The 26,955-nt window shown below is 32.9% G+C and overlaps 1 protein-coding gene across 4 annotated transcripts in view; it reads left to right on the top strand.

Moving 5' to 3' along the window:
• PCDH11X (protocadherin 11 X-linked) overlaps positions 1-26,955 on the top strand; it is a 674,530-nt gene that overhangs the window by 421,945 nt on the left and 225,630 nt on the right. The window contains exon 6 of one of the 4 annotated variants that reach the window (XM_081126096.1): positions 3,156-3,225. The exons of the other annotated variants lie outside the window; for them this stretch is intronic. Within the exon in view, the coding sequence (XP_080982222.1) occupies positions 3,156-3,215 (60 nt within the window). The 3' untranslated portion in view covers positions 3,216-3,225. Of the gene's footprint in view, positions 1-3,155; positions 3,226-26,955 lie in introns of those variants that run through there. 4 annotated transcript variants of the gene reach the window in all.

Here is a 26,955-nt window from a genome sequence, read left to right as displayed (position 1 = left end):
GTGGAAATGAAAATGTAGAGGTAGTTATTTAACAAGTTGGTTTTCCGTCTGCATTCCTCCAATGTATCATTTATATATTCACAGCCTTCTGTGTGTAAAACTATTCCTGAGTGTTGAGTGCAGGAGGTTGTTATTTGCAATTTTGATGAGAATTTTTATTTTCATTATGCTCAAAGAAGTTACTAAGACTGTCTGGTAGCAAGCATAAAGTAACAGAGTATCTTATATCTTAATGTTGAATTGTTAAGCTGATTTTTTGAAGGGAAATTACTGAAGGGTTATGAAAAAATTTGAATAGAAGGAGGAAACCAGAAAAGTAAAGAGAAGGATATCCTTTTGACATGTCCATTAGTGATTGGAACTAGACAGAAAATATGTCTTGTCTGATTTACTAACAGCAGAGCTAGGCCACAAATGAATGTCTGAAAGCATTATTCCCCCTCCTCCAATTTACCTGTGGTTACAGGATGTGGTAAATGTTACTGGTATTTAGTTGACTAAGTGTTCAGAAATGTAAAGGTGATGTTATTCTAGAGAAGAAAAAAAAAAGTCCAATAAAGTAAAACTGCTTATTTAGAGTTTTTTCAGGTGAAAATGTGATATAAATGTTTAGGAATACATTGTTTCATTCTTTAAGAAATAGAAGGTTCTCTTATTTTTCTTCTTGAATATTTCTGAATGTCAGATATGTATTTAAATTGGGTATGAGTAGATAATATAGTGTTGTATCTACTATAAGATAGATTTTAAAATCTTCACTTAAATCTGTTTTTCAATTTTTTGTAAAATACTCATCCTTGAGAGTTTGTTCATTTGAAAATGCAGTTACTGATTTAGATTCATAAAAGAAAGTGTTACAGTGTATTGTTCATTATATCAAGGATATTAAGGTTAATTTGTTTTAGGACTACCAATCAAGTTTATTTTAACTAAGTATTCATGTAATCAAGTTTTTGTTGTTGTTTTATTTTTTTTATTTGCAAGTTCAAAAGAAAGTACTTCTGAGGGAAGGAAGGCATTGGTTTTCTTTTGACAAACAAAAATGATGCATTCTTTGTATTTCTCATTATTCTAGAAAGCATAATGCCAGTAAAAGCAAGAATATTTTTTAAGCTATCTACCCTAAACTATTTGGAAAATCAGCTTTGAATAGAAAAAATGTAGAGTCAATTATATCTCTTTGGTTAAGTATTAGTAGATGGCTGGCCACATGTGTTCCAAGAAAAGATGGGCCATTATATATAATATTGTTTTACATATAATAGTTATATAAGATGTATAAAGCATATAGTTTAATGTTTTCTCTGTGGATTATAGATGCACAGAGTCATTTACATTTTAAAACTAATAAAATGGCTGATCTTCATTGATCAATAAATGAAGACTTAGATTCTGCAGCAGGAAAAAAAAAATACTTTTTCACTTTAAAAACATTATAGTAAGTACCAAAACAGTCCACAGGTAACTTTTCTACTGAAAATAATGGAGAATTTATAAAATAGAAATATCCTTAATGGATTTGCATGTTGCTGGAGCATGTTACCTGCACACTGTCCTTCAAATGTTTTCACTCTCATTTTATTTCTACTTGTGCAATCTTTTGATGGAAGTCATTTCTATGTACTACCTGCTAGGTCACCTTACTTCTTCTATTTTAGTTGAAAATATTCAGGAGACTACTTAGAGTTCGGCACATAGAGGATGATAAAAATAAAGAAATACATCTCTAGATAATAAAATGGAAATGTCACCTACAGGAGCAACAACTTTCTGAAAAGGAAAACAAGATAAGTCAAAAATATGTTCAAGGAAGATAGTGTCTTCCTACCTCTTGCTATAAAATCTTTACTATTGGTGCACTGCGCCACTGAACCAACCCCCTTAACACACACGTGTGCGCGTGCGCACACACACACACACACAAGCACACAAAGTCATTATTGAGAAAAATAGGCAAAGAAGAAAACCACTTTATTTTTATTAGCATTGAAATAACTGAAAAGTGGGGGGGAAGGTAACTGCAGTGAGAGTACAGCATGAATTATTTATTTAATTCCTTCAATTTGTTCACCTTAATGAAATACAAAGTGATTTGAACTAAGAGTAATTAACAAGAGAGAGCCTGCCTAATAAAACCAAGAAAGAATCATATTTGTTTCAGGGATCAATAACAGCCAGTGACTGGAGTTCATAATGGAACCATTCAGGAAAACAAAGAGCCTCTTGCCAAGGCAGTTGTCATGCTGTACGTGTGTGCATCTGTGCAGAGATTTTTAAATTTGTCCCTTGAAAGAAAGGAAACAGAAAATGCTTGGTAAATGTTGAGGAATATAATTTGTTACTTGTTACACTGTCCAATACTAAATTACAGCTGGTGCATTCCTGTGCTGTGTCTGCAATAGCCATTACCAAACAATTTTAGAGAGCTAATAGAATTAAAATGTTCTGTTCCTTTAAGGATTTGTGAACTGTATGGCTTTTATCATGGTTATCATATCTCATGGCTAAAAATTCTCAAGAAAGAACAGCACTATATGTCTATTTGCTCAGTACAGATGATGTGTTGTGGAATTGTGCACCTGAAACCCGTATAATTTTGTTAACCACCCCAATAAATTCAATATAAAGGAACAAAAAAGTGATGACAGAAAAACATTTAAATATATATTATATGTTACATTCCAGGAATTTCTGGAAGCATCTACTATAGGATTTCTCAATGTTCTTAAGTGGGTTAGCATTGATCAAAGCTGTAATTGACCATGAGCTTGCACCAACTAAGATTTCATTGCATGAAAGATTCTTCTGTGGAAAATAAAGGAGAAAAATAAAATACATACAGCAATTAGTGACACCAAAATGTCATTTTGTATGCCAAGTTTAAAAAAATTGTGTATGGTAATTGGCATACAACACAGTTTTTCATTTAAGTAAAATATTCCAATGTGACTAAAAGTAAAATATAATGCAGCATTGAATAAAATGTAATGAGTCATTTTGGAATTAGAATGGATACATTCACCTTTCTAAATTTTATTCCATTTATATTCTAGTGATAGTAAAAATAAATATTTTGTTTTATTTCCTGTATGTATGTATTTTGTTCAAAGGAATTCCAAGCCCTTTAATTGACTTGTTCTTTCTCCCCTCACTAGATGTACAAGGGAAGATGCAATGCTTATTTTGGAAATGGGAACTCAAGATACAATGGTTAAGTCATTTTCCTCAATCTTTAGAATCCCATCTCATCAATTAGTTGATAAATTACTTAGTAACACTTGCTGTAAAAAAATGTATCTTGTAAATCAATTATTGAGTGAAAGAGAGTCAGGCAGGTACCTTTGAACCTTTAATGTTTTTTCACACCCATGCCATTGCTACCTCTTTATAGAGAATAACCCTAAATCAGTAACTCTGAAAACATTAAATTTAGTGATGAAAATGTTTGCATAAAATACATATAAATAAACCACGTACTATGTTTGTTGATACGTTAGGGTAGTCATTTACACATTAAAAAAATATTATTTTAACAGTAAGTGTATTTAAAAACTATAGCACTTAGATTTAATATGGCTAAACCAATCAAGGGACACCATGGTAAATTAGGTGTACAAAGCACAGAATAATGAGAGGAATCTTCTATGATTAAGAAGATAACTTGAAGTTATTTGGGAAATAAATTCCTCATTTAAGTTTATTTTCATTGTGATTTATGTATTTCTCTTAAAATGTCAAAGGTATAAAAACAAATTCTGAATAGTTAAGAATTTTGGTCAACATTTTACACTCCTGTACATAGTTCTAATTATATTTCTAGCTGTAAGATATCTTTATGCACAAGTAATCTTTCCAGTTATGTGGTAAAAAGAATAAAAGAACAAATGAAAAACAGAGGAACAGGAAATAAATGCTGCTTCAAATGACAAGACACTTGGTATGGTAGTCTACTAAAAATCGCACACAAAACATAAAAGTACATTTCCATTTGCTTTAGAAATGGAAGTGTCTAATCAATTCATGTTGACATGCAAGGCCTATAATTGAAAGTTGAAGATTTATGTCATTTGATTTGGTTTCTTTGAACTTAGAACTAAAGCTGTAAACATATCCTCAAAGGCTATGTTGGTACATAGAAATACATCTTTGTGTCTTCTGCTGTGAAATCTGAGTGAAAAAGCATTGGGCTGTCCCTAAATTGAAGGCCATTCCACAAAATACCTGAACAGTATAGTAATCTTCAAAAATATCAAGATCATGAAAAACAAGGAAAGTCTGACAGACTGTCACAGCCAAGAGCAACCTAAAGGATATACAATGAGCAATTGTAATGTGGAATCCTTGGTGAAAGCCTGGGATAGAAAAAGGCATTAGGAAATTCCAATAAATTGGTTTATAATAGTGTATAGTATATTGACTGATTAGTTGTAGCAAAATGTATCATACTCACGTGAGAGGCAAAATGTGCATGGAATATAGAGGACCCATCTGTAATAGCTTCACAATCTCTCTGGAAATCTAAAAATATTCTAAAATAAAAGTTTATTTAAAATACTAGAGAGATTTGCCATAATATTTATTTTAGCACTATGAATGGTTTTCACTCCAACCTTCTTAAATAATCCCCAACATTTTTAGGGAATATGCCCATTATTTAAGGACACGATTACTGCAAACATTCCAACATCCACAGTAATGAATATTCCAAATTCATTTGTACATTTTTGGAGCTGTGATCTTGAGGAAAAGCAAGTGGATCCACAGGGACTACAAGGAGGAATTTTCACAAATTATTGTTCTTCAAATACTATATGCTAATTCTAATCAAGAATACCTTACTGTTTTCTCTTGTAAAGTAAGGGCATTCTCTCAGAGAACTACTGTTTGGAGATAAATAAAAATAGATTGAAATTATTAGATTCCAGGCCCTAGGGAAACAGATGCCTTCCATCTTCCAAGAGCATGATGCTATTTTTAGCTTGAGTTTTGTACAATGAAACATCTCACATTGTAAAAGCTAAGGGAGCCACAGAAATCCTGAAGTTTCTATTTCTCATTTAGCTATGTTCAACTATTCTCTGGAAGGCAAAATGGTAACTGCCTAAAAGGAAGTCAGCTATTGTGTTTGTTAATTAATTGGAATAAATAGATGAGTATAGTTTCATGAGTGAATAAGAAAGCTTTTACTGAAACCAAGAATATGAAGAAAATAAACATGAATAGTAACTTAAATTTTGCAAAAGATAAATGGCAAAATATATGATTCATGAATAAAATGGTAAAATACACACTGAATTGCAAATAATCATAGAACTCAGAGCATATAAAATGATAGTATAAAAGTTAAATACATGATGCTGTTTATATTTTTCATATCTAAAAGCAAACAGAAATTAATATATTGATGAATATCACTGATTTTTATATATTGAGCTTGTATCCTGCAACCTTAATGAACTTTTTTATTAGTTCTAACTATTGTTTAGTGGATTACTTAGGATTTTCTATATACAAGATCATGACATCTGCAAATAGAGAGTTTTCCTTCTTCCTTTCCAATCTGGATGTATTTATTTTATTTATTTATTTATTTATTTATTTATTTATTTATTTATTTATTTATTTGCATAATTACCTTAGCAAGAATCTCTAGTACAATGTTGAATAGAAATGGCAAGAGTGAACACCACTGTTGTGTTCCTGGTCCTAGTGAGAATGCACCCATTCTTTCACCATCATCTACAATGTTAGCTGTGGGATTATGATAAATGCCCATTGTTAGGTTAAGGAAGTTTCCCTCTATTCCTAGCTGGTTGACTATTTTTGCCTTGAAAAAGTGTTGGATTTTGTCAAAAAATTTTCTGTATCTATTAAGGATAATGTGGATATTTGTTTTATTGATCCATTGCACCATTGATTTTTGTATGTTGAACCACTCTTGCATTTCTGGGATTACTCTTGCTTGGTCATGGTGTATAATTCTTTTTATGTGTGTATGCATTGGTTTGATAGTATTTTTTCAGAATTTTTGTGTCCATAATCATAAGAGATATTGTTCTGTAGTTTTCTTGTAATATTTCTTGTAATATTCTTGTCTCATTTTGGTATCATTCCTCATACAAGTCAGGAAGTGCTCCTTGGCATTTCTATTTTTTGAAAGTGTTTCTGAAGAATTGCTGTTAATTCTCCTTTAAATGTTTGGTACAATTCAACAGTGAAGCTGTCTGGTTCTGGATTGGTGCAGTTCTCTCCAAGTGATACTCTTGCTTTAGAAGCTGCAAGCTTAGTGGAGAGGGTGGGCAGTGGAAGTAGCTTCAAATCTTAGCCTTCCTTTCTGTGCATGAAACAGCTCTTTTATAAGCCATGGCAGGGCATATTGGGGTCCTAATATTCTCAGAGGTGTCTAGTCTGTGGTAGTCCCTCCATGTCATGAGTGAGGTCTGGATGGGAGAAGGAAGCCTGTATCTCTCAACTACATTCACCTGGAGCTTAGCTCAGCAATAAGCAGCTACGTGTCAGCCATATGAGGAATGCTCATCTTTTGACTCTTCCAGAAAAAATAATACAATTAGTAGCCAGGAAATAGCTACCCCTGTGATCTTGGCTGCTCCAGTATGCAATGAAGTTTTAGTCTTTCTGACTTTGGAGGGGAAAACATGTGTCTTCATTCAAAAACTAAAGACTCTTGCTGTTTTTACCAAACTTTAGTAGATTGTTTTAAATACATATTTCTTCATCTGTTGGATGCCCTAGGACCATTTCCAGGAACTTTAAATGCCATTCTTTTATAATTTCACCAGTTTTGCTTGGGAGTGAGTCTGTGAAGCTCCTCAGGTGTCATGCTAAAAGTCACTTTTTACCCTATGATTTTAAGGTAAAGGAATACAAAATCAGTTTATTAAATAGAACAGGATTTGTTTTTTTGTTTTGCTTTTAAGTAAGCTAGAGCTTAAGGCATGAAGCTATCATAGATTACAAAGGGCCTTGTATATCATACTAAGAAAATGGAAAATTCTCCTTTAGGCAATGTAGCACCTACTCTCTAAGATCCTGAGAAATATGACCAGATTTGGGTTTAAAAATAATTCTAACAGCTGTATGGAATGAGTATTGGAGCAAGCTAAGCACAGATGTACACATTAAATTTCTTAAGGGCTTAAACCATGACTCTAAGAGTGAAAACAAATAATAAATTCAAGAGAAATATAAGAGATAGAAAGTTGAGAAGTTATTGATTGAATACAGAGATTAATAAGGGACAAGTAAAAATTTGATAATGAAAAAACAGTTTCTAGATAAGTTCTGCTTTCAACATGAGTAGGAGTAGCAGCAAACTTGAGGTGGAAGGTAATGGAATTGGAGACATTGCTTTGATATAACTGTGGGACATCATGATGAAGATGTTCAGGATGCATCTAGAAATATAGGTCTTGAGTTCTGAAATGATTTGAACTTGGAGATATAGATGTGGGAGTCATAACAGGATATATAATATTTAAAGTCATCAGAACAGATGACATTATCCAAGGACACGTAGAAGGAAATAACAGTTATGAAGGTCAAACTGTACCACGACATACTTTCAATGAAATGATTGGCAGAAGAGGAGCCAAAAAGTTCTGCTCTTAGGGAGGAAGATAACAAGATAGAACAGAAGGTGATAACAGTGTTGCAAAGCAAATGGTTTCAAGAAGGGAGGTGTGATCAGCATTGCTATATAGATTTCCTTTTTGTTTGTTTTTTTTTAAATTAAATTTATTTGGGTGACATTGGTTACTAAAATTATATAGGTTTCAAGTGTACAATTCTAAACTTCACTGGATTTTTATATTTCCTCCTCTAAGATTATCATTTATATAGTGTTATCTAAGACACCCAAGTGATATAAATCTAACAAAAGGAAGAATTTTGATAGTATATATGTCTATTTCATTTAAAGAAACACTGCCTGGTACATGCTGTGGTTAGTGACTCTATGTCTTCTGTACAAGTCCCATTTTGTGTTTTAAACTATGAATATATTTGCATTTGTTTGACACCTGTAAATATATGTTTAAATATTTCTCAGGCTCCCAGATGTTAAGAAGTGATATCTGTCAAATCTTTAAGAGAGTAAAATTCCATTTTCATTTTTAAAGGTAATTTTTACATAGCAATTTTCATGCTGAGAAGCTTTTTATTCCTGTCATGAATATCACTAACACTAATGTTTGCCATTATGATCCAAGGCAGTCCCTTGTAATGCTATTGATGTTGGTGTTTTAGAGTCATGTTTTACAAGGAGATATTTTATGTTAGGAACATGAGAACTCTTAATTCCCAGTGGAATGAAAAATTCTGTCAGCAACAATGTTTAGAGAAAACAAAGAGGAAGAATATTTAAAGTTAAATCACAAAGAAAGACTGTTTTATTCCTGTGTCATGTTTAGGTTGTATCTACCCAAGATCATCCTGGTTGGTTAGTTAAATTGATAATATTATTCAGATACCTGCAAAATTCTCCCTTTATGTTTTCCAGTTTAGGTTTAGACTTAATGTTGACTAAAATAATTGAGTAAAACTTGTTTTTACTGAAGCTTTTTTACTGTATTCATTTAGAGAATACAGATATATACCTTTAACATGATATATAATAATGGTGATCTTGCTATCACTGAATGTTTTTAAGTCTACAATATTAAGCAGAAACAAAACTGATTCAAATTCACTAGAATTTATTAAGTTGACAAAATGCTGAATATATATGTTTTATTTATTTTTATTTTTAAAAAAATATGTCTGTATTGATTTCAGAGAGAGGAAGGGAGAGGGAGAGAGAAATAGAAATATCAGTGATGAGAGAGTCATTGATCGGCTGCCTCCTGCATGCCCCCTACTAGGGATCGAGCCCACAACCCGGGCATGTGCCCTGACCGAGAATCGAACTGTGAGCTCCTGGATTATAGGTCAATGCTCAACTGCTGAGCCAAGCTGGCCAGGCAATATTAGTTTTATTTTTAATTGATATGTATTTAAGACATTGGAAAAGAACCATTTAATGGTAGAAATATGTTACTTGTGATGTCCATATCTATGTTAAATGTGTTCATTTATGACTGGTGTAATTCAATTCAAGCAAAATAAAGAGAACGTATTATGTAAGAATAACATTAAGCAGGACAATATATTTTCAGAGCTGGGGAAAATCCTTAGAAATTATCAAGCTTACCTACCTCCCCCCATTTATCAGATGATGAAAATGAGATTCAAGTGATATCCCCTGATTCACAAAATATCATACTGTCAGGAATAGGACTGCCATCCTTACGTGGTGACTTCTCTCTACTCTATCTTCTACTTTACTAGACTAACCCTTATGTTGAAATCATAATAATCTTTGATCAAAGAGCAATAAAATAAAATTGCTATACTGATCAATTTTTTTGGTGCATTTGAGATGAAAATAAGGTGATGTTGAACTGAGATTAAATTTAGAAAAGTGAGTTTCTTAACCCTCTTCAATCAGTCATGATTGCAATGAGTATAATCGTGCAGCAATTTTTTTGTGTGTCCCAACATATGAAACAGAAAATAGGGATATTTGCAAACAATCTGTTGTACTCACATCTCCCTACCTTCAGTCAATTAAATCAATTTTTTTATTGTTGATCTAATGTATTTTTTTTAAAACATATCTTTATTGATTTCAGAGAGAGGAAAGGAGAGGGAGAGAGAGATAGAAACATCAATGATGAGAGAGTCATTGATCGGCTGCAGCCCGCAACCCGGGCATGTGCCCTGACTGGGAATCGAACCCTGATCGCCTGGATCCTAGGTCGATGCTTAACCGCTGAGCCACCCCCGGCCAGGCAATCTAATGTATTTTAATAAGGCTGCACTTAGCAGCAGATTTTGTCAGATACTTCATAAAAAATCTTCAATAAATTCCAATTTCTTGATAGTGGTGCCACACTTAGACATATCTGAAAGCTTTCTGGTAGGGTTGCTATAACAAAATACGATGGACTAGGGGGCTTAAACAATAGAAATTTATTTTCTCAAAATTCTGGAGGATAGGAGTACAAGATCAAGGTGGTGTCACAGTTGGTTTTTGGAGAGAACTCTTCCTGGTTTATAGAAAACAGCTTTCTTTCTGTGTCCATAAATGATCTCTTTTCTGTGCACACATGGAGAGAAAGAGACAGATCTCTGGTGTCTCTTTCTGTTCCTATAAGGACACAAGTCCTATTGAATTAACACCCTGCTATTATGACCTTATTTAAACTTAATTATCTCCCTAAAGGCACTATCTCCAAATACAGTCATAATTTGGGATTACATTTTCAACATATGAACTTTGAGGAGATACAACCCAGTCTATAACACCTTTTAAACATAGCAATTTGCTATTACTTTATCATCATACCTTTGCTATTTATAAACCTTTAAAATAGAATCTACCTAGAGAAAGATGGCACATTCTTTAATGTTACAAATACAGTGACATGTGATTGAGTGACACTGTACATTCAAACTGGTCACCACACTTATATTTGTTGCTTTTTGGGCACACTTATTTGGAACAATATTTAACCAAAATAAAGCAGTAAAAAAATTCTGAAAAAATTTAAACTAAAATAAAATCAGTGACAATGGTAGAAATTTGTTTTTCAATAATTTGTAAGAATGCTATAAAAGGAATTTTGTCTTATTGTCAATATTTCACAAGCTTTGTATGTAGTGATCATTTGGAACACAGTAGAATGAAAGGTTTTCTAAGGTGAGTAGAGACATGAATTTTACACCCTTATAACAAAACCCTCAGTAAAATGTTGTCTTTGCAGGCCAATTTTATTTAAATGTGAAGCAATAAGCACATTAATTATTCAGAATGTTTGCATTCCACTTCCTAAGGAAGTTGGCATTGAGCTGTTTCAGTGATTCAGAAGCAAAGCTTTATGGCTGTTTGGAAAGAAACTTTTTTTAAGAGAGAGAGGGAAAGAGAATATACAATCCAAATGTGTCCCATCTGAGTCACCAGAAAATGGAACTGGACAACAAATGGGTCCAGCCTGCCTGTCACTACCTGAGCCAATCAAGTGGAAACAAGTTTGAATGGTATATGAGCATTTTTGTTTTCCAGTGTTGATAGCAGTATAGGAGAACAGCAGGTCATCCACAAAAATCTGTTCTACCTCCCCCCATAAGCCAGCTGCTTATATTGGGTAGAAGGACAAAGATTACATGGGGAAGTAGGCAAAAGGAATTACAGGCCTGGGGAAGTACTGGTTACATCCTACAACATGGATGAACCTTAAAGACATTATGCTAAGTGAAATAAGCCACACACAAAAAGACAAATATCGTATGATTCCACTTATATAAGGTACCTAGAATAGTCAGATTCATAGAGATAGAAAGTGGAATGGTGGTTTCCAGGAGCTGGGGAGAAAGAAGAATGAAAAGTTATGGTTTAATTGGTCTGAGGTTTTGTTTGGGAAGATAAAAATGTTACAGATATGGCTGGTGGTGGTGGTTGTACAACAGTGTAAATATACATAATGCCATGGAATTGTACACTTAACAATGGTTAAAATGGCGAATTTTCTGTTTTGTATATTTTACCACAGTAAAATAAATTCAAAGCAAACAAAAAAAAAAATGCAAACCTGCAACTCCTACCATGTTTTAAATAAAATGGGGCTTTCCACTAAGAAAATAAGGAAAACAATTGCTAACAGAGCACTTCTCACTGCCAGGGAAATTTCCCCAAGCTACTGACAGTTGGGAAAAAATGCAGCTACCTGTCCAGCAGCAATTTTTATATTTAATACTGACCTATATTACTTTTATGTTGTTACTCTATTGTGCAGGTTAATATATACTTTTAAATTGCATTATTAAAAAAAAAATGTTAAGGAATAGAAAAGTCTGGTTCAATCTCCAGATACTCCAGGTTCTACCCCTCAGTGAAGCCATCATTCCTATTCTCGAACATGAATTCCCCACACTGTTTCTCTCCGTCCAGTTCACTATGATGCTGTGTGCCCGATGTTTCTTGTAAACTAGTCTGTTTAACTTCCTTTTATGATCTGACTCTGCATACCTTTCTTCATCATTTTCAATCACTCATGTTTTGCTCTTCTGTTCAGATTGAAATGAAAAAGTTGAACTGAGAAAGTTATATGTAATTAAGATTGGAAATAGAAACTTTTCAATTTTGTAAACATCACATTCTAAAATCTTTTTCCTTCTGAAACATATATCCCTACTACTTGGTTTTCTTTGTGTTGGATGCACTTTTTTTCCTGAATTGTAATTCTTTTTCATTTATACCATGCATTGTCTGTCTGGTATGGGTAAAAAACAAAAACACTGAGGAGAATTTTAATTTCAATAATATATGAATTCCCTTGTGATGAACAATGTTTATGGACATTTGAGAAATGATTAGCATGTAGTTGTTTGTTTTTGTAAAATCTGACATATTATATATTTTAGTTGTAAGTTTTTTTAAATTAAATTTATTGGGGTAGCATTGGTTAATATGATCATATAGGTTTCAGGTGTGGGTTTTTATGTTACAGGATCTGTATATTGCTCTGTGTGTCCACCACCCAAATTTATATCTTCTCCAGTCACGATATATTAGGACCCCCTTCGCCCCCCACCCCCTTCCCTCTGGCAACCACCACACTGCTGTTTGTATCAATGAGTTCCAGTTTTATATCCCACATATGAGTGAAATATTATGGTTCTTAGCTTTTTCTGTCTGACTTATTTCACTTAGCTTAATATTCTCAAGGTCCATCCATGTTGTTGCAAATGGCAGGATTTCATCATTTCTTATGGCTGAGTAGTATCCACTGTGTACATGTCCCACATCTTCTTTATCCAGTCCTCTATCGCAGGACACTTTGGTTGTTTCCATGTCTTGGCCACCGTGAAAAATGATGCAATGAACATGGGGGTGCATATAGCTTTGCGAGTAGTTGTAAGTCTTAGATCATCTGAAACTCCAAGTAAAATAATCTGAGCAGTTTGATGTGTAAAAAGAACATAAAATCAATGGAAATTGGCCAAGTAATAAATTTCTCAAGCTATGAGTATTCTGAATAGCCCAATTATATTTATCTATAGTGACTTTAATCTCAGCCAAACGCCCAGTTCACCTAACTTCTATTAGGTAAAATGTAGAAGGTGGATAAAATTTGATATGTGAAACATTTAAGAAAAAATAGAAATGTAAAATGGGGCTTGGTAAAATGGTACCAATTTTACAATATTTTTTCTAAAATAAGAAGTAAAATAATGCATAAAGCTAAAGGATACATAGTAGATATTCAAATATAGTAGGCTCTTTCTTACTTTCCAGTTAGTTTTATTTTTCACCTTGAATCCACTTCAAGGTAGAGTTAACCTTCCAAATATAGTGGTATTCTACATCAGCTAATTGTTAGTTTTATAAGTAGTGGCTAATGTTTGCATTTATTACTACTTGTCTTTTTTTTTCTGATTATTTTGTAATGTTACTTGATTTAACATCAGCAGAGTTTAAATATGTAGTTCTTAAAATAGACGAGGAAAAAATAAACCAAAGCTCTAATTCTTGAATATTGACATTGTTCATTTAAAATTAGGAGCCACCGCATTTGCCAATTAAAAGTAAATTCTATAGAAAAGCCATGAAATTAAATGATTTCATAGTAGCTCATAGGACTTATCTCTCATCACAAGTTAGAAATTTGAGTGGATTTTTCACCAGCCACAAATAATCTTAACAGTTTTAAATTTACATTGAATTTTTCTCTCTTTGAAAAAAAATATTTACTACTGTTTGAATTAACTCTTTTATTTTAGATAATTTTTCTACTATTACATTAAAAAAAAATAATATATAACCTTGAATAAGAGAAATTAACCAGAATACATATAATGCCTGAAATGCCTAACTCTTGTTCAGGAATGCAGGCTTCCCCAGTGTCTTTTGGTGGCCTGGAGTTATTCAGCCAAATATCTCTAAAGCTGTCAGTGATGATTGTTTGATTTCCCTCTTTCTACTATTCCCTGCATGATGGTTTCTTCATAAATATCTGGGTTGTTGTGTACTGACCATTGCCCATGTTTTTTAAGAGACAGGAGATGTTCATTAGTCCTTATTTAGGTGCACAGGTAAGTTTTGAGGCAGTGGCAAAGGAGAGCCCAAGACTACCCTCTGTGCTCTGTAATTCTATAGAATGTAGGCCTTTGTTTTTGTTTTAGTTTGTAAGAAGCTTAGTGACTAACATTTATTGAGTACCTACTATGTGACAGGGACGTTACAAAATACTTCACCTAAAGGTAGATACATTTAGCTTTCTTTGCAAATGAAGAAACAGAGCCTTACAAAGGTTGAGTAACTCAGCCAAGGTCACAAGGTTCGTCAGTGACTGATGGAGAAGACAAACTTGCATCTATATGGGCAAAAGCTATGCTCCTTCCAATATTACATATTGTCTTCACATCTAAAGGAAAAAAATGTGACTAATTTTTTATGGTTTTTACAATTGAATATTTGTTAAGTAATTTTTTGAGCAAATTATAATTGTATAATTTCCATTTCAATGATACCAATTCACAAATGCCCAATACTGTTTTTTGCACAATCTTATTAAATACATTAACAAAGAATGCTAGATGGTTGTTTTGTTTTTTTTTTACAAAACCTAAAACATTGAGATATTCAATGTATTAATTATATAAATCAGGCATAAGTCTGTTTATCAGTCTCTGAAAAATGAAAAGTACAATGACTGGAGACCAGGATAAATTCATATTTTTATGAAAGCCTCTACAGGTTCATATTTCAATATGTTTAAATCTGAATGCCTTATAATATGCCATGATTTGAGTTTCCATTTAATTGATTTTCCTTTCAAGTACCAGCATGAATTTTGTGAATCTCTGTCCATTCCCCTGTGAAGTGCATGCCCCAGGAAGAGTGCAATCAATATGTACGCTTCCCAGAGAGCCCTCAGCAAGTTGAATTACTACACACCTTTTAAATCTTTGAACTTTTATAGATGCACATGGATGCACAGTGATATTAGTTATACACTCAATGCTGTACTCAAATATTCTGTAATGTACCATTTACTCACGCCAGACCTATCCAGAATGAAGTGCAGGGCAAGATTGGCATCTGCCTGAGACATTTTAATCAACTGAGAGCCAGTTTAGATATTTCAATCTCTCTTTTTAACAGCTATTTTTGGGTTTTGTTTTGTATGCTAGCTAGATTGCTTGCTTAATTATTGACTGAAGTCATCTGAATAATTTCACTTCTACAGAACTGTCCTCAGAGAGGTGACCTTGAGCCATAACATCCACATTGGAAATAACAGAATCTTTTCCTTTGGGGATATTGTTTTTCACTTACTCTTGCTATACCTTTTTAACTTAAGCCAAATAGAGAGTTGAGAAAACAACTTAGACAATTAATAAAAGTGTAACAACTGAAACAAGACTGAATTTTCTGTCTTTTTTTTTTTTTTTTTTTTTTTTTTACCCAGATGGACTTGGCAAATAAACTCAATCGACATAAATGTTGCTTCATTAATAGAACAATTTATTAGTTCCAAACTAATGTCAAGGGAGGTATTGAACCCCTTATGATTTAATCACTTTTTTCTGAGCACCTTTGTGCCTGGAACTCTGCTAGATGCTGAAGATGATGAACAAGCCTGTCATCCTGCATGCTTTGGACAAACTCATAGTAGTAGGGAAGAAGACAAAGAAACTATATATTATAAAACAATATATGGAATGTTTTATCTAAAATTCACCAAATGCCAGGCAAATAATACCATGAGAATGGCTGAGAAAATCATGGAAACATATATATATGTGAGTTGATTTTGAAGAATGATTAAGCATTTTAAGGAAGAGAATCATGGGAAGGACATTATATGCAAAAGTCATAGCAGAGGTATTACAGTGCAGGCTTACTCTGCTATTGACAAGAATTTTGTTTTGGCATCAGTTGAAGTCATATACCAATCCACATGGGAACATATGAAGGAGTCATGAATACAGTAATATTTCTTTGTGGCATCACTGGGATAAAACCAGGGTAGGTAAAAGTAGAAATATTTGAATAGATAGAGAAAAAATAAGGATATTAATAAATAATGACCTTTAATTTAGGTTTCAAGTCATTGGGAGGTTGGGAATTATGGATAGTTGTGTTAAAGGTTCTTCAAGAATGTTAAATGCTTTGTATTTGCCAAATAATCATTAAATAAAGTATTTGGCTTGACTTCCTCACTTGGTGGATATATAAGTAGACAGTAGAGAGAGTTGATGGAAGTAGAAAATCTCTCTACTTCTGTTCTATCTGTCTGTCTGTCTCTCTCTATCCACACACACACGCACATACACAGATTGCTTGGGGTTGGGGAAGTGGTTTCTCAGGCCTATAAATACTCTTAGTTAAAAATGATTTTCTGAATTACTCTTGAATAATCCCACTACTTCTAAGACATCTTTAAAGAACTGTAATTTGAACATTGTGCACCGAGGTCATATCTTTAAAGACACTTATTTCCAGCAGTATCCTCTGATTTCATTTTAAGGGAACATCATCATAAAAAGCAAAGAAATGGTATATTTACTATATCATGCTTTATCTCCACTGACACATTGAATGAAACTAGTTTTTATAATTCCATCAGAAAATTGCTTAAGATGAAGAGAAATCCCTCTAAATAGAATAGTAAATACTGATTTGATTAGTCATTTAGACAAAATTTATTTTTCAAAAGGAGTTCCCAATGAGCTTCTGCTTGATATTCAAGGCAATTTAAAATAACGTGAAACTTCTTTTCATAAAAAGACATTATCTGTGTTTTGTACCCAATAATTTATTCAATTTATAAGTTTAATTAGATGTTATTAGGGATTTTTAGTTTTATTGTGAAAGACACAATTATAAAATTATGAAATGAGTGATATTGTGAGTTTTGATATTGTTGTTATTGACCTAATATTTTTAGTTTCTTTAATTTGGAACTCTTTACAAATAAATTACTAGGGTCAAAACTACTCTGAGACCCATATGAGAAAGGAATTTGAGAAAAAATGAAGTTACTTTCTATTTCAAGTTATAAGGGATTTGGAATTGGTATATTTTGGAAACTCTTCTCTTCCAGGTTCTGCTAAACCAAGGAATTTCTTTGAATTTTTAATCCCTATAGCCACTAAAGAACCAGTTTTTGATTGGCATTTACTCACTGTGCCTTTCTACATTAAAAAGCCCAATTTAGGTCTTCAGTGCCAAAAATGGAATTAAAATGTGTATGTCTCAAGTATAGCCAAACACATACTGTCAAAAACAATTACAGTCAAGGACGGGAAAGGAAAAAGTCATCTGTAAAACTGTTAAGTTTTAAAGGTTGGAGTTAGAGAGTGGAAATATGATAGGGCTAAGAATAAAAAAATGTAAATTGAAGATAATATGTTGTTATCAATTGTTTTGAAATTTTTCTCCCCCCAACAGGAGTAAAATTTGTTTGAAGACATACTGATAGATCAAATTTGTGTGATATGTTTTCAGAGGTTCCTTATACATATTCTTTTAATCTATAATGAATATTTCTACATTTCTACCTCAGATTTCCTCAGCATTTTACTAATTTCTTTAAAGAGCTCCAAACTCTAAGCTATATAAATATGGACATTTCTGTTTGTTAAAAGAATAATTATTTTCCTTCAATCTCCCTCTCTCTTAGAACACACACACACACACACACACACTTTTTTTTCAACCAAATCAAACATATGGAGAGTAGACGATCCATAACTCATTAGACTTGCTTATATCATTATCAAATAAGTGATATTACAAGTTTTTTGACTCATTATGATTCATTGTCCATAGTTAATTATAACAATATATGAAGATATCAGGCTGAAATAGATAATTTACTTGCAATCTTGTTATACCCATTACTCAGACCTCATGTCTTGTAATGTTCCAGTTTTTTACTATATTCACATATAGCTTTTACATATTTGCACACATAGCATACAATATATTTTCTATTTTTTAAGCTTTTGTAGCAGAAACATATATACTTTGTTGATATGTAGCATTTTAAATTATAATTAATTTCTGTATAACTTTCTACTGATATTCCCTAAAGGCTAATTTAGTCAATTATATACTATAGTAATATGACCTTACATACTAACCATATGTGCTTAATATATGAGTTTATGCCCAGCTGGGCGTAGCTCAGTGGTTGAGCGTCGACCTAGGATCCAGGAGATCACGGTTCAATTCTTGGTTGGGGCACATGCCTGGGTTGTGGGCTTGATCCCCGGTTGGAGGTGTGCAGGAGGAAGCTGATCAATGACTCTCTCATCATTGATGTTTCTATCTCTCTCTCTCTCTTTCCCTCTCTCTCTCCATTCTCTCTGAAATCAATAAAGATATATTAAAAAATGAATTAAAAAATATATATGTGTTTACTATAAATCAAGAGTACTAAATATTCAATATCACCTTAAATATAATTAATTTGACCGTAGGCAATTACTACCAACATTTTCCAGAATTATATGCAATATTCTCCATTGGACAGGTGGATGAATCAAATATGTATGAGGAAAAACACTAACAATAGTAACAAGAGAAACAAAAACATTTACTCGGTATTTACAATGTACTTTCCATTTATTATTTCATATACTTCAAAATAACTAGAGAAGACAGTTATTTTTAACAATATTTTACAGATGGCAAAACTGAGGCTGAGAGGGGTAAAGTACAATGCAAAGAATGTACAAAAAAGTGGGTTAATCATGGAGCCATAAGTATAGTTTCAGGGTTTTATAAAGTTTTTATCTTATTTACTTTAATCAAGTTTCTACTCATCCTAGTACAAACATATATGGTACATTAGGTAAACAAGTAACTCTAGAATTAATTCTTGACAAAGAAAATTAGTTACAAGAGTTGTTTCCAAGGTAACAATACTAATTCAGTTGCTACCACAATGCTATTAATAACAATACTATTAACAACACTAATAAAATCTATTGCAAGGGAATATTGTCATTTTAAGGACAAAAGAGTGACAGAGCTATAAAAAATAGCTTGCAATCAAAGAGCCATAGTAAAACTGAAATGATAAAGAGCATGCTTATTAATACAATTTTATTTTGACAGAAGTTTCAGTTCTCTTTTAATGGTGCTATGTCCTTTAGATCTGTCAGATAGCTTGCGGTTCCTCTCTCAGCTTTATATTGTCCTCTCATTGGAACCACTGGGAAAGACTGTTAACGTGAAATTGATGATACGTTTACAGCTACTTCATTTAGTTGCTGAGTAATGACACTATCCTTTCTAGGTTATTTGCTTGCTTAAGCAAGAAACTAACCAATTAGCAAGCAAATGCATTGTAATAAACAAATACTTCATAAAGGTTTCATAGGGGGCAAAAGCCTATTTCTTTCTATTTAATGCTATCACTATGCTATGTGAACAGAAAATAGTAAAGCTTTTGTCTTAAAGGAGAAATAAGACTTTCTTATGTAGATTCAATTAAAAGTATGATACACTATAAAAACTAATCAGAAAAGCTACCAGGCTATGATTTTTTTCCCCTTGTTGTTACACTATTTAAATAGCCTGGTAGTCAAACTGCTGCAGGGCCAGAAAGAAGAGTAACTGTAGGATTTGTTAAAGACCTCACACCGCAAAATGAATAAGGAAGTAATGAGTCCACAAATCCATTCCTGAAACCCTGGCTTTCATACATTACTCTTCACTGGTGGTCTGGTGAGCCTCTAGGAGAACGTTCTGTGCCGATCTTGGAGTCTAGCCCATTCTCCTCAACATTGAGACAGTGATATTTTACTAGCAACACAAGTGTGTGCCTCTGTGAAAGGGAGGTTCCTTATCACACGTCAAGACCCCTCATCAGATTCACCCTGCTTCTAAAAGTGTCAAATTTATTTCTCATAAATGTACGGATTTCTCTTCATTTCATTAACAGAAATGAAATAAGATCATTTTATGCATTTTTCAATTTTTCCAGGCTCTAATAACATACTTAGGGCCTATCCAAGATGAATTATGTTAAAAATAAAATTCAGTCAACGTTCCAGAGAGGTGTTTTAAATCATGACCATGGATTCTGTATTTCTTTATTAAAATTATCTTGAGAACAATGATAAGTGTGCTTTTCCCTCTAGGCTGGTGGTTTAGGGTCAGGCTAGCATAGGGAGGAAATATCCTGGTTTATAAATGTAAAGGCATAAAAATCCTCACGTACTTTTTTTTTTTTTTTTTTTTTGATGAGTAGGAATGTGACATTTCTAGTACAGTTAAGGGTTCTGACAAGCTTGCAAATGTCATTGATGCCTGCTCTGTCCTGTCAGGTTGAGCACTCAGGTCACACATGAGGCCATTCCAGTGGACATGGTCTCCTGTGTAAACCTGGCAACCTGTTGCTGGAAGGCAGTAAATTAATTTGGTGTGTCCACAGTACTTAGAAATCAACTTGGCAACCTTTTTCTGAAGTGTCAATAGAGTGAGCAATCTAACTTCATAGGTCAGATAAATTTACCTTCATTTGTAGCTTTAGAACTTTAGAGTACTCTGTAAAGTTACTGAAATAACTTATTGACATTATTTTATTTTTCTTTCAATATCTTCAGGTAACAGGAAGATAGATTATCCTGAGTAATGTTTATATGCAATTTATTGCTGAATTAAGTTCCTAATGAAGAAAAAGTAATGATGTAGTACATACTAATATTATTTATCACCATTACCTTAAGTGTCATTATTAATATACTGCAAATCTTTAAAACAAAAGGATACTCATTTGGTAAGGATAGAAACTGAGCAACCAATTTTTAGGGATGGTGTACACTCCTAACAACTTTGTATGACTAAGAATTTGAAAAGTAGTGATTCTCACTCTTCACAACACACATTCTCTGACCTTAAATCAAATGAGTAAAAACAGAAAAATGATAATGCCCCAAAACTCTCACTTTTCTCACAAAATTTATATAAATGTCAAATTTCAAAAACAGTAACCACGAAGGCAGTCAAAATTGTATTAAGATAGTCTCATATGAAACAATTCTAACATCAAGGCAAACAATACTTTAACAAATAAATTTTAAGAAATTCATCTTTCCAATTTAAGTAGCAAAATTGATTTTAAATGTTGCTTTCAGTTAAATGAAAGAAAAACCCCACAATTTTACTTATATTGTTCCAATTTCTTCCCTGTGCTATAGAGGGTGCAGATCATAACTGTGCAGAATCAGCACAACTCTGACTTACACTTTAATAACAACTTGATTCAGCAGACAAAGCTTATCGCTGCCTCCAATACATCCATTAATCTAGCTTCTGTCCTATGTTGCACCCTGGTTGCCCATCTTATATTACTTTCATTCATTGCTCCAGAATTTTTCTGAGCTCCGCTTTCCTATCAAAGCTAACCTGCCCCCATTACTCCCCTCTATAGTCAGCTGCTCCTCAGAGAAATCAATACCCTTTTTGATATGAATGTTTTAAAGTAAATCAAAGGAATAAGTATTCTGTTTATCCATGTAACAAATCATTTCAAAACTCAGTGGCTTTAAAGAACATCAATTATTTTTCTTATAAATCTCACAGTATCTATGGGTCAGGAATTCAGACATGGCTGGAGTGGGCAGTTCTGGTCCAGGGATGCTCATGTGGTTGCAATCAGAAGTTGGCTAGTCTCGCAAAAGCAGATGATAAAAAGCCTACAGCCTGGCAAGGTAGCTCTTTCTAGATACAGATTCTGGGCTTCTCCATGTGGAGTAATTTGGTTCTCCTTACAGTGTGGCAGCCCTGGGGAAAACAGATTGCTTACAGGGAGGCTAAAGGATCCAAGAGTGAAACCTGTGAAAGTGCACAGTATTTTGATGATTTAACACTGAAATTTATATAGCATCATTTCTGCTTCACTCTGTGAGTGGAGGGTCACAAGGAACCACCCAGATTCAAGAAGAGGAAACACAGAGTCCATCGTTTGATAGTGGAGAGGCAAGGTTCTAGAGAAACATTTAAGATATAGCAGATGTTTTTATCACCAACATTGGAAAATGAAAATCTACCAAAATGAGAAATATGGGTATTTTGTGGCCTTCATTATATTTACTATATAACCTGTTATATTCAATTGTTTTTGATAAATGTTTATCATTATATAATGGAAAATAAAATGATAGGAGCATTGACTGATTGCCACTTAAAAAAATTTTTTTCTTTCCATTTTTCACCCAGGAAGGGCACCCAACCAAAAACACATAAATTCTTATTTACATTTTCCATGTTTAATGAAAATATTATTACTTATATCAATGTATTAAAAGTTGGAATCTCCTTGAAGAATATAAGGAAAATTTGTGGAAATTATTAGAAATACCAAGTTTTTATCTCATGATTTGCAAACATAATGCAGTGAAAAATTGTAAACATTTCTGTATGAAGTTTCTCATCAGTTTTAAATGGTCAGAAAAACTAGAGCATGTATATTCTATATATTTTCAACCCATAATTACATTCATTCAAAGACCAGATCTGCAGGAAATTATTATAGTGTAGAAATAGAGATATTAGCATTAGAGGGTTAAGCAATGAACTTGGAAGCCCTTGAACATTTTGAGTGTCTGAATTATATTTTTTCAGAAGCAACTGTAATAAATAACCTCCTGTTGCTCCATTTTGCAGTTTTGCATTGCTCAATTGTCCTCAAAATTTCTCATTTGTCACCTGCATTTGAGCAGCCTAAGTGACTACATATTGAGCTATATTCTGAAGCTTTAAGTAGGTTTATTAGAAAGAACTCATAAAAGGCTTACTTTAGATTATATGCAAGGCTACCTTGTGTTCTTTGCTACTCGCACAAAAAACATTTATTGTGTGAGAATTAATAATTTTTATTCTGAAAAGAAGTAATTGATTTCATTATTTTACTTTGGGTTTTGGCAGCTTCTGATTGTGGCTTTTTAAGAACTTAATTATTGAAAACATCTCAAACTCCTCATACAGTATACACCTGGCATTATTACACATGGTGAGAGTTCTATTCAAAGTATATTTTAATCCTCATTGAAGGGAATTTCTTCAATAGAGTTTTTGGGGTTTTTTTTGAGTAACTAAGATTTTGGTAATTAACATGTAAATAAGATCAGACCTGTAAACATTTCTTTCTTAGAAATATAAAATCCCCAAGACATAACTTAGATGATTCTGAGTCAAGGAATGTGTTACTAAGAATGCTCTGTTACTAAGAATACTAAGAAGGATCTCTTACCCTTTGTGACAGCATGGAGGGAACTGGACAGTATTAAGCTAAATGAAAAAAGCCGGTCAAAGAAAGACAAGTACCACATGATCTCACTTGTATGTGGAATGGAATAAAAAAAATATACTGATGAACAAAATAGATCCAGAGACATAACTGCATGGAACAGACTGAGGGATCTCAGAGGGAAGGTGGGGATGGGTTAGTGGGCCAGGAGAGATTAATCAAACAACTTATATGTTTATAAGCATAACCTATGGACAAAGACACTGGTATGGGGAAGGCTAGGGGGTGGGGTGGATGCAGGGTGGAGGGGATCAATGGGGAAAAAAGGGGGACATCTGTGATACTTTCAGCAATAAAGATTAAAAAAAAAAGAAAAAAAAGAATGCTCTATTTTAAAGTTTTTCGGAAACCCAGATACTTAAAGTAATAGTTATATTTAGATAAAAACAAAAAAATCACTTGAGACTTTTGCCTCTGTGCACAATTAAGTAACAAGGAAAGGGTTTATCCTTCACCTGAAACAACAAAGAAACTAAATAAAAATGTATGAAACAATAGTTTTCAAAATATTATGCATAAAGTTACAAGGATAATGATACTAAGAGATGGACAGCAAACAATGTGATCCCTATTATTGTTTTAGCTGCCTGTATGACACTTCTAGGTTGTAGCACAGGGAGAGGGAGCCAGGGCAGAGCATGATGGACTCTTAAAGTTGACTCTTCTACAATTGTGAGTCCAGCGAGGCCAAGGTGACTAGAGTCCCAGAGCAGTGTTCAAGGGAAATCGGTAGTATAAAATTCTTAGGAAAAAAGGTTTTTGATTAAGCTTCCACACTAAGAAATTAGTACGAGGAGAGAGAAAAACAAAGACAAAAACAACAAAGTAAGCAGAAGGAAAGAGATGGTAAAAATTTGAGAATAAATCAGTGAAATGAAAAACAGAAAACAATGGAGAAAATCAATGGTTCTTTGAGAAGATTAATAAAAGTGACAAAACTCTAGCCCAACTGATCAGAGTAAAGAGAAGAAAAAACTTCCAAATATTAAGATTGAGAGAAATAACATCATTACAAATTCTATAGATATTAAAATATAAAATGGGAGTATTAATATTTATACCTATACATTTGACAACTTTGATGAGATCTATAAATTGCTTAGAAAAGAAAATAATACCAAAACCCACTCAGGAAGAAACAGAAACCTGAATACCTCTATATCAATGAAAGAAATTGAATTTATGGTTTAAAAAAATATCTTGAAAAAGATTACTCCAAGTGCAAATGACTTCACTAGGGAATTCTACCCAATGTTTAAAAACTGAACAAGACCAATTCTATACAAATGCTGAGAAAAATGAAGAGCAGAAAATATACCGTAACTCATTCTTTGAGACTGGAATTCTCAAAGATATCAACACTAGAAACAGATATTATACAACAAAAAAATGTGTACACAAATATCCTTCATGTACATAGATACAAAAATTCTTAACAAAAATTTAGTCTATGAAACCCAACAATATAGTAAAAGTATATAATATCTCATAAACAAGTGGGGCTTATCCCTGGAATTCAAGATTGGTTTAAACATTCAAAATCAATCAACATAATTCACAATATTAATAGATTAAAAAAAGGAAAATCATGTGAGCATCTCAACTGATACAGAAAAAGAATATGACAAAGTCTAGGATTTATTTGTTATAAAAATTATCAATAGACTAGGACTAGAAGTTTTGCAACCTGATAAAGGAGGTCTATGAAAACCTCTGGTTAACATCATATAAAATGATGAAAGACTGGATGATTTCTCCATAGGATTAGGAACAAGGCAGAAATTCTCACCACTTCTCACGCTTCTGTTCAACATCCACTGAAGGTATTAGCCAATGCTTAAAGTAAGAAAAAGAAATAACGGAGTGAAGTAAAACTCTCTTTTCACAGATCACATGATTGTTTATGTAGAAAAGTCCTACCGAAAACAAACAAACAAACAATGCTGCTAGAACTAGCACATGACTTTCTCAAGGCTGTAGGATACAAGATCAGTATTCAAATGCCAATCGCATTTCTATATACTAGCAAAGAGTAACCAAAATGCTGTTCATGGATTGAAATTCTCAATATTGTTAAGATGTCAGTCTTCCCCGAATGATCTATAGTTTCTCTCATATCCCAATCAAAATTCTGTAGGCTTTATTTTTGGAGAAATACACAAGCTGATTCTAAAATTTGTATTGGAATACTAAGAAACTAGAACAGCATACAGAATTTTGAAAAAGAACAGTGTTAAAAAGTTACAACACCTGGCTTCAAGACTTAATAATGCTGCAGTAATCAATACAGTGTGATTTGAGGAAAAAACAGACAAATAGATCCATGGAACAGAATAGAGAGTCCAGCAATAGATTCACACATATATAAACAACTGATTTTTACCAAAGCTACAGAAACAATTCAGTGGAGAAAGTATTGTCTTCCTAATACATGGTACTAAAATATTTGGATATCCACATATGTAAGAATAAACTTCAAATTTATATCTCCCATAATATATCAATATATAAAAATTAACTCAAAATGGATCATTAACCTAAATATAAAGCCTTAAACTATATACCTTCCAGAAGAAAACATGTGAGAAGATCTTTCTGACCATGGATTATACAATAATTTCTTATATGCAACACACAAAAAGAGGTAGTACTTCATCAAAATGAAGGATTTCAGCTTTGAAAAAAGTCTTAAGAGAATGAGAGGACAAGCCACAGAAAGATATTTTTTTTGCAAATATCATGCGGTAAAGGCCTTGTATATACAATATGTAAAAAAGTCTCAAAACTCAGTAATAAAAGGCAACTTAATTTAACATGGTCAAAACAATTTGAACAGACATTTTGAAAAAGAAGATATATGAGCGGCAAACAAGCACATCAAAATATGCACACCCCTAGTCACTAGGGAAAAGCAAAATATAATTAAAAAAACACATTTAGAATACTTAAAATTAAAAACTCTCCATACGAAGCATTAGTGAGAACGTGAAGCAACTGTAAATTTCGTATATTGCTGGTGGGAATGCAAAATTGACGAAACACGTTGAGAAATAGTTTGTCAGTTTTTTAAAGAGGTAAACACACTCCTATTATATGACCCAGACATTCTACTCTTAGTCATTTGCTCAAAAGAAATGAAACTAACTACAGATCCATAAAAAGACTTTTGTGGACATGTTCATAGAAGCTTTATTTATTATAGCCAAAGTTTATAAGCATCTCAATGCCCATCAATGGGGAAATGGGTAAACAAATTGTGGCAAATCAATACAATAGACTTCTATTCCTCAATAAAAAGTAACCCACCATTGATACATGCAACAACATTCAGGAATTGCAAAATAATTATCCTGGGTGAAATTAGACAGGCAAAAGTGTGCATATAAGATTTATGTAAAACTCTTGAGAATGAAAACTAACCTATTTTGACAGAAAGCCAATTAGTACTTTCCTGAGGGAGGTGAGTGAGGAGGCAAATGGAAATTTTTTAAAGTGTGAGTATATGTTCACTATCTTTTTTTAACTTTATTCTTATTGTTGACACTTTTACAGATGTCCCCATCTCCCC

Source organism: Miniopterus schreibersii (assembly GCF_964146895.1).
Source record: "Miniopterus schreibersii genome assembly, chromosome: X".
NCBI lineage: Eukaryota > Metazoa > Chordata > Mammalia > Chiroptera > Miniopteridae > Miniopterus > Miniopterus schreibersii.
The sequence above is the reverse complement of the archived record's forward strand: the minus strand, read 5'-3'. Positions and strand labels throughout refer to the sequence as shown.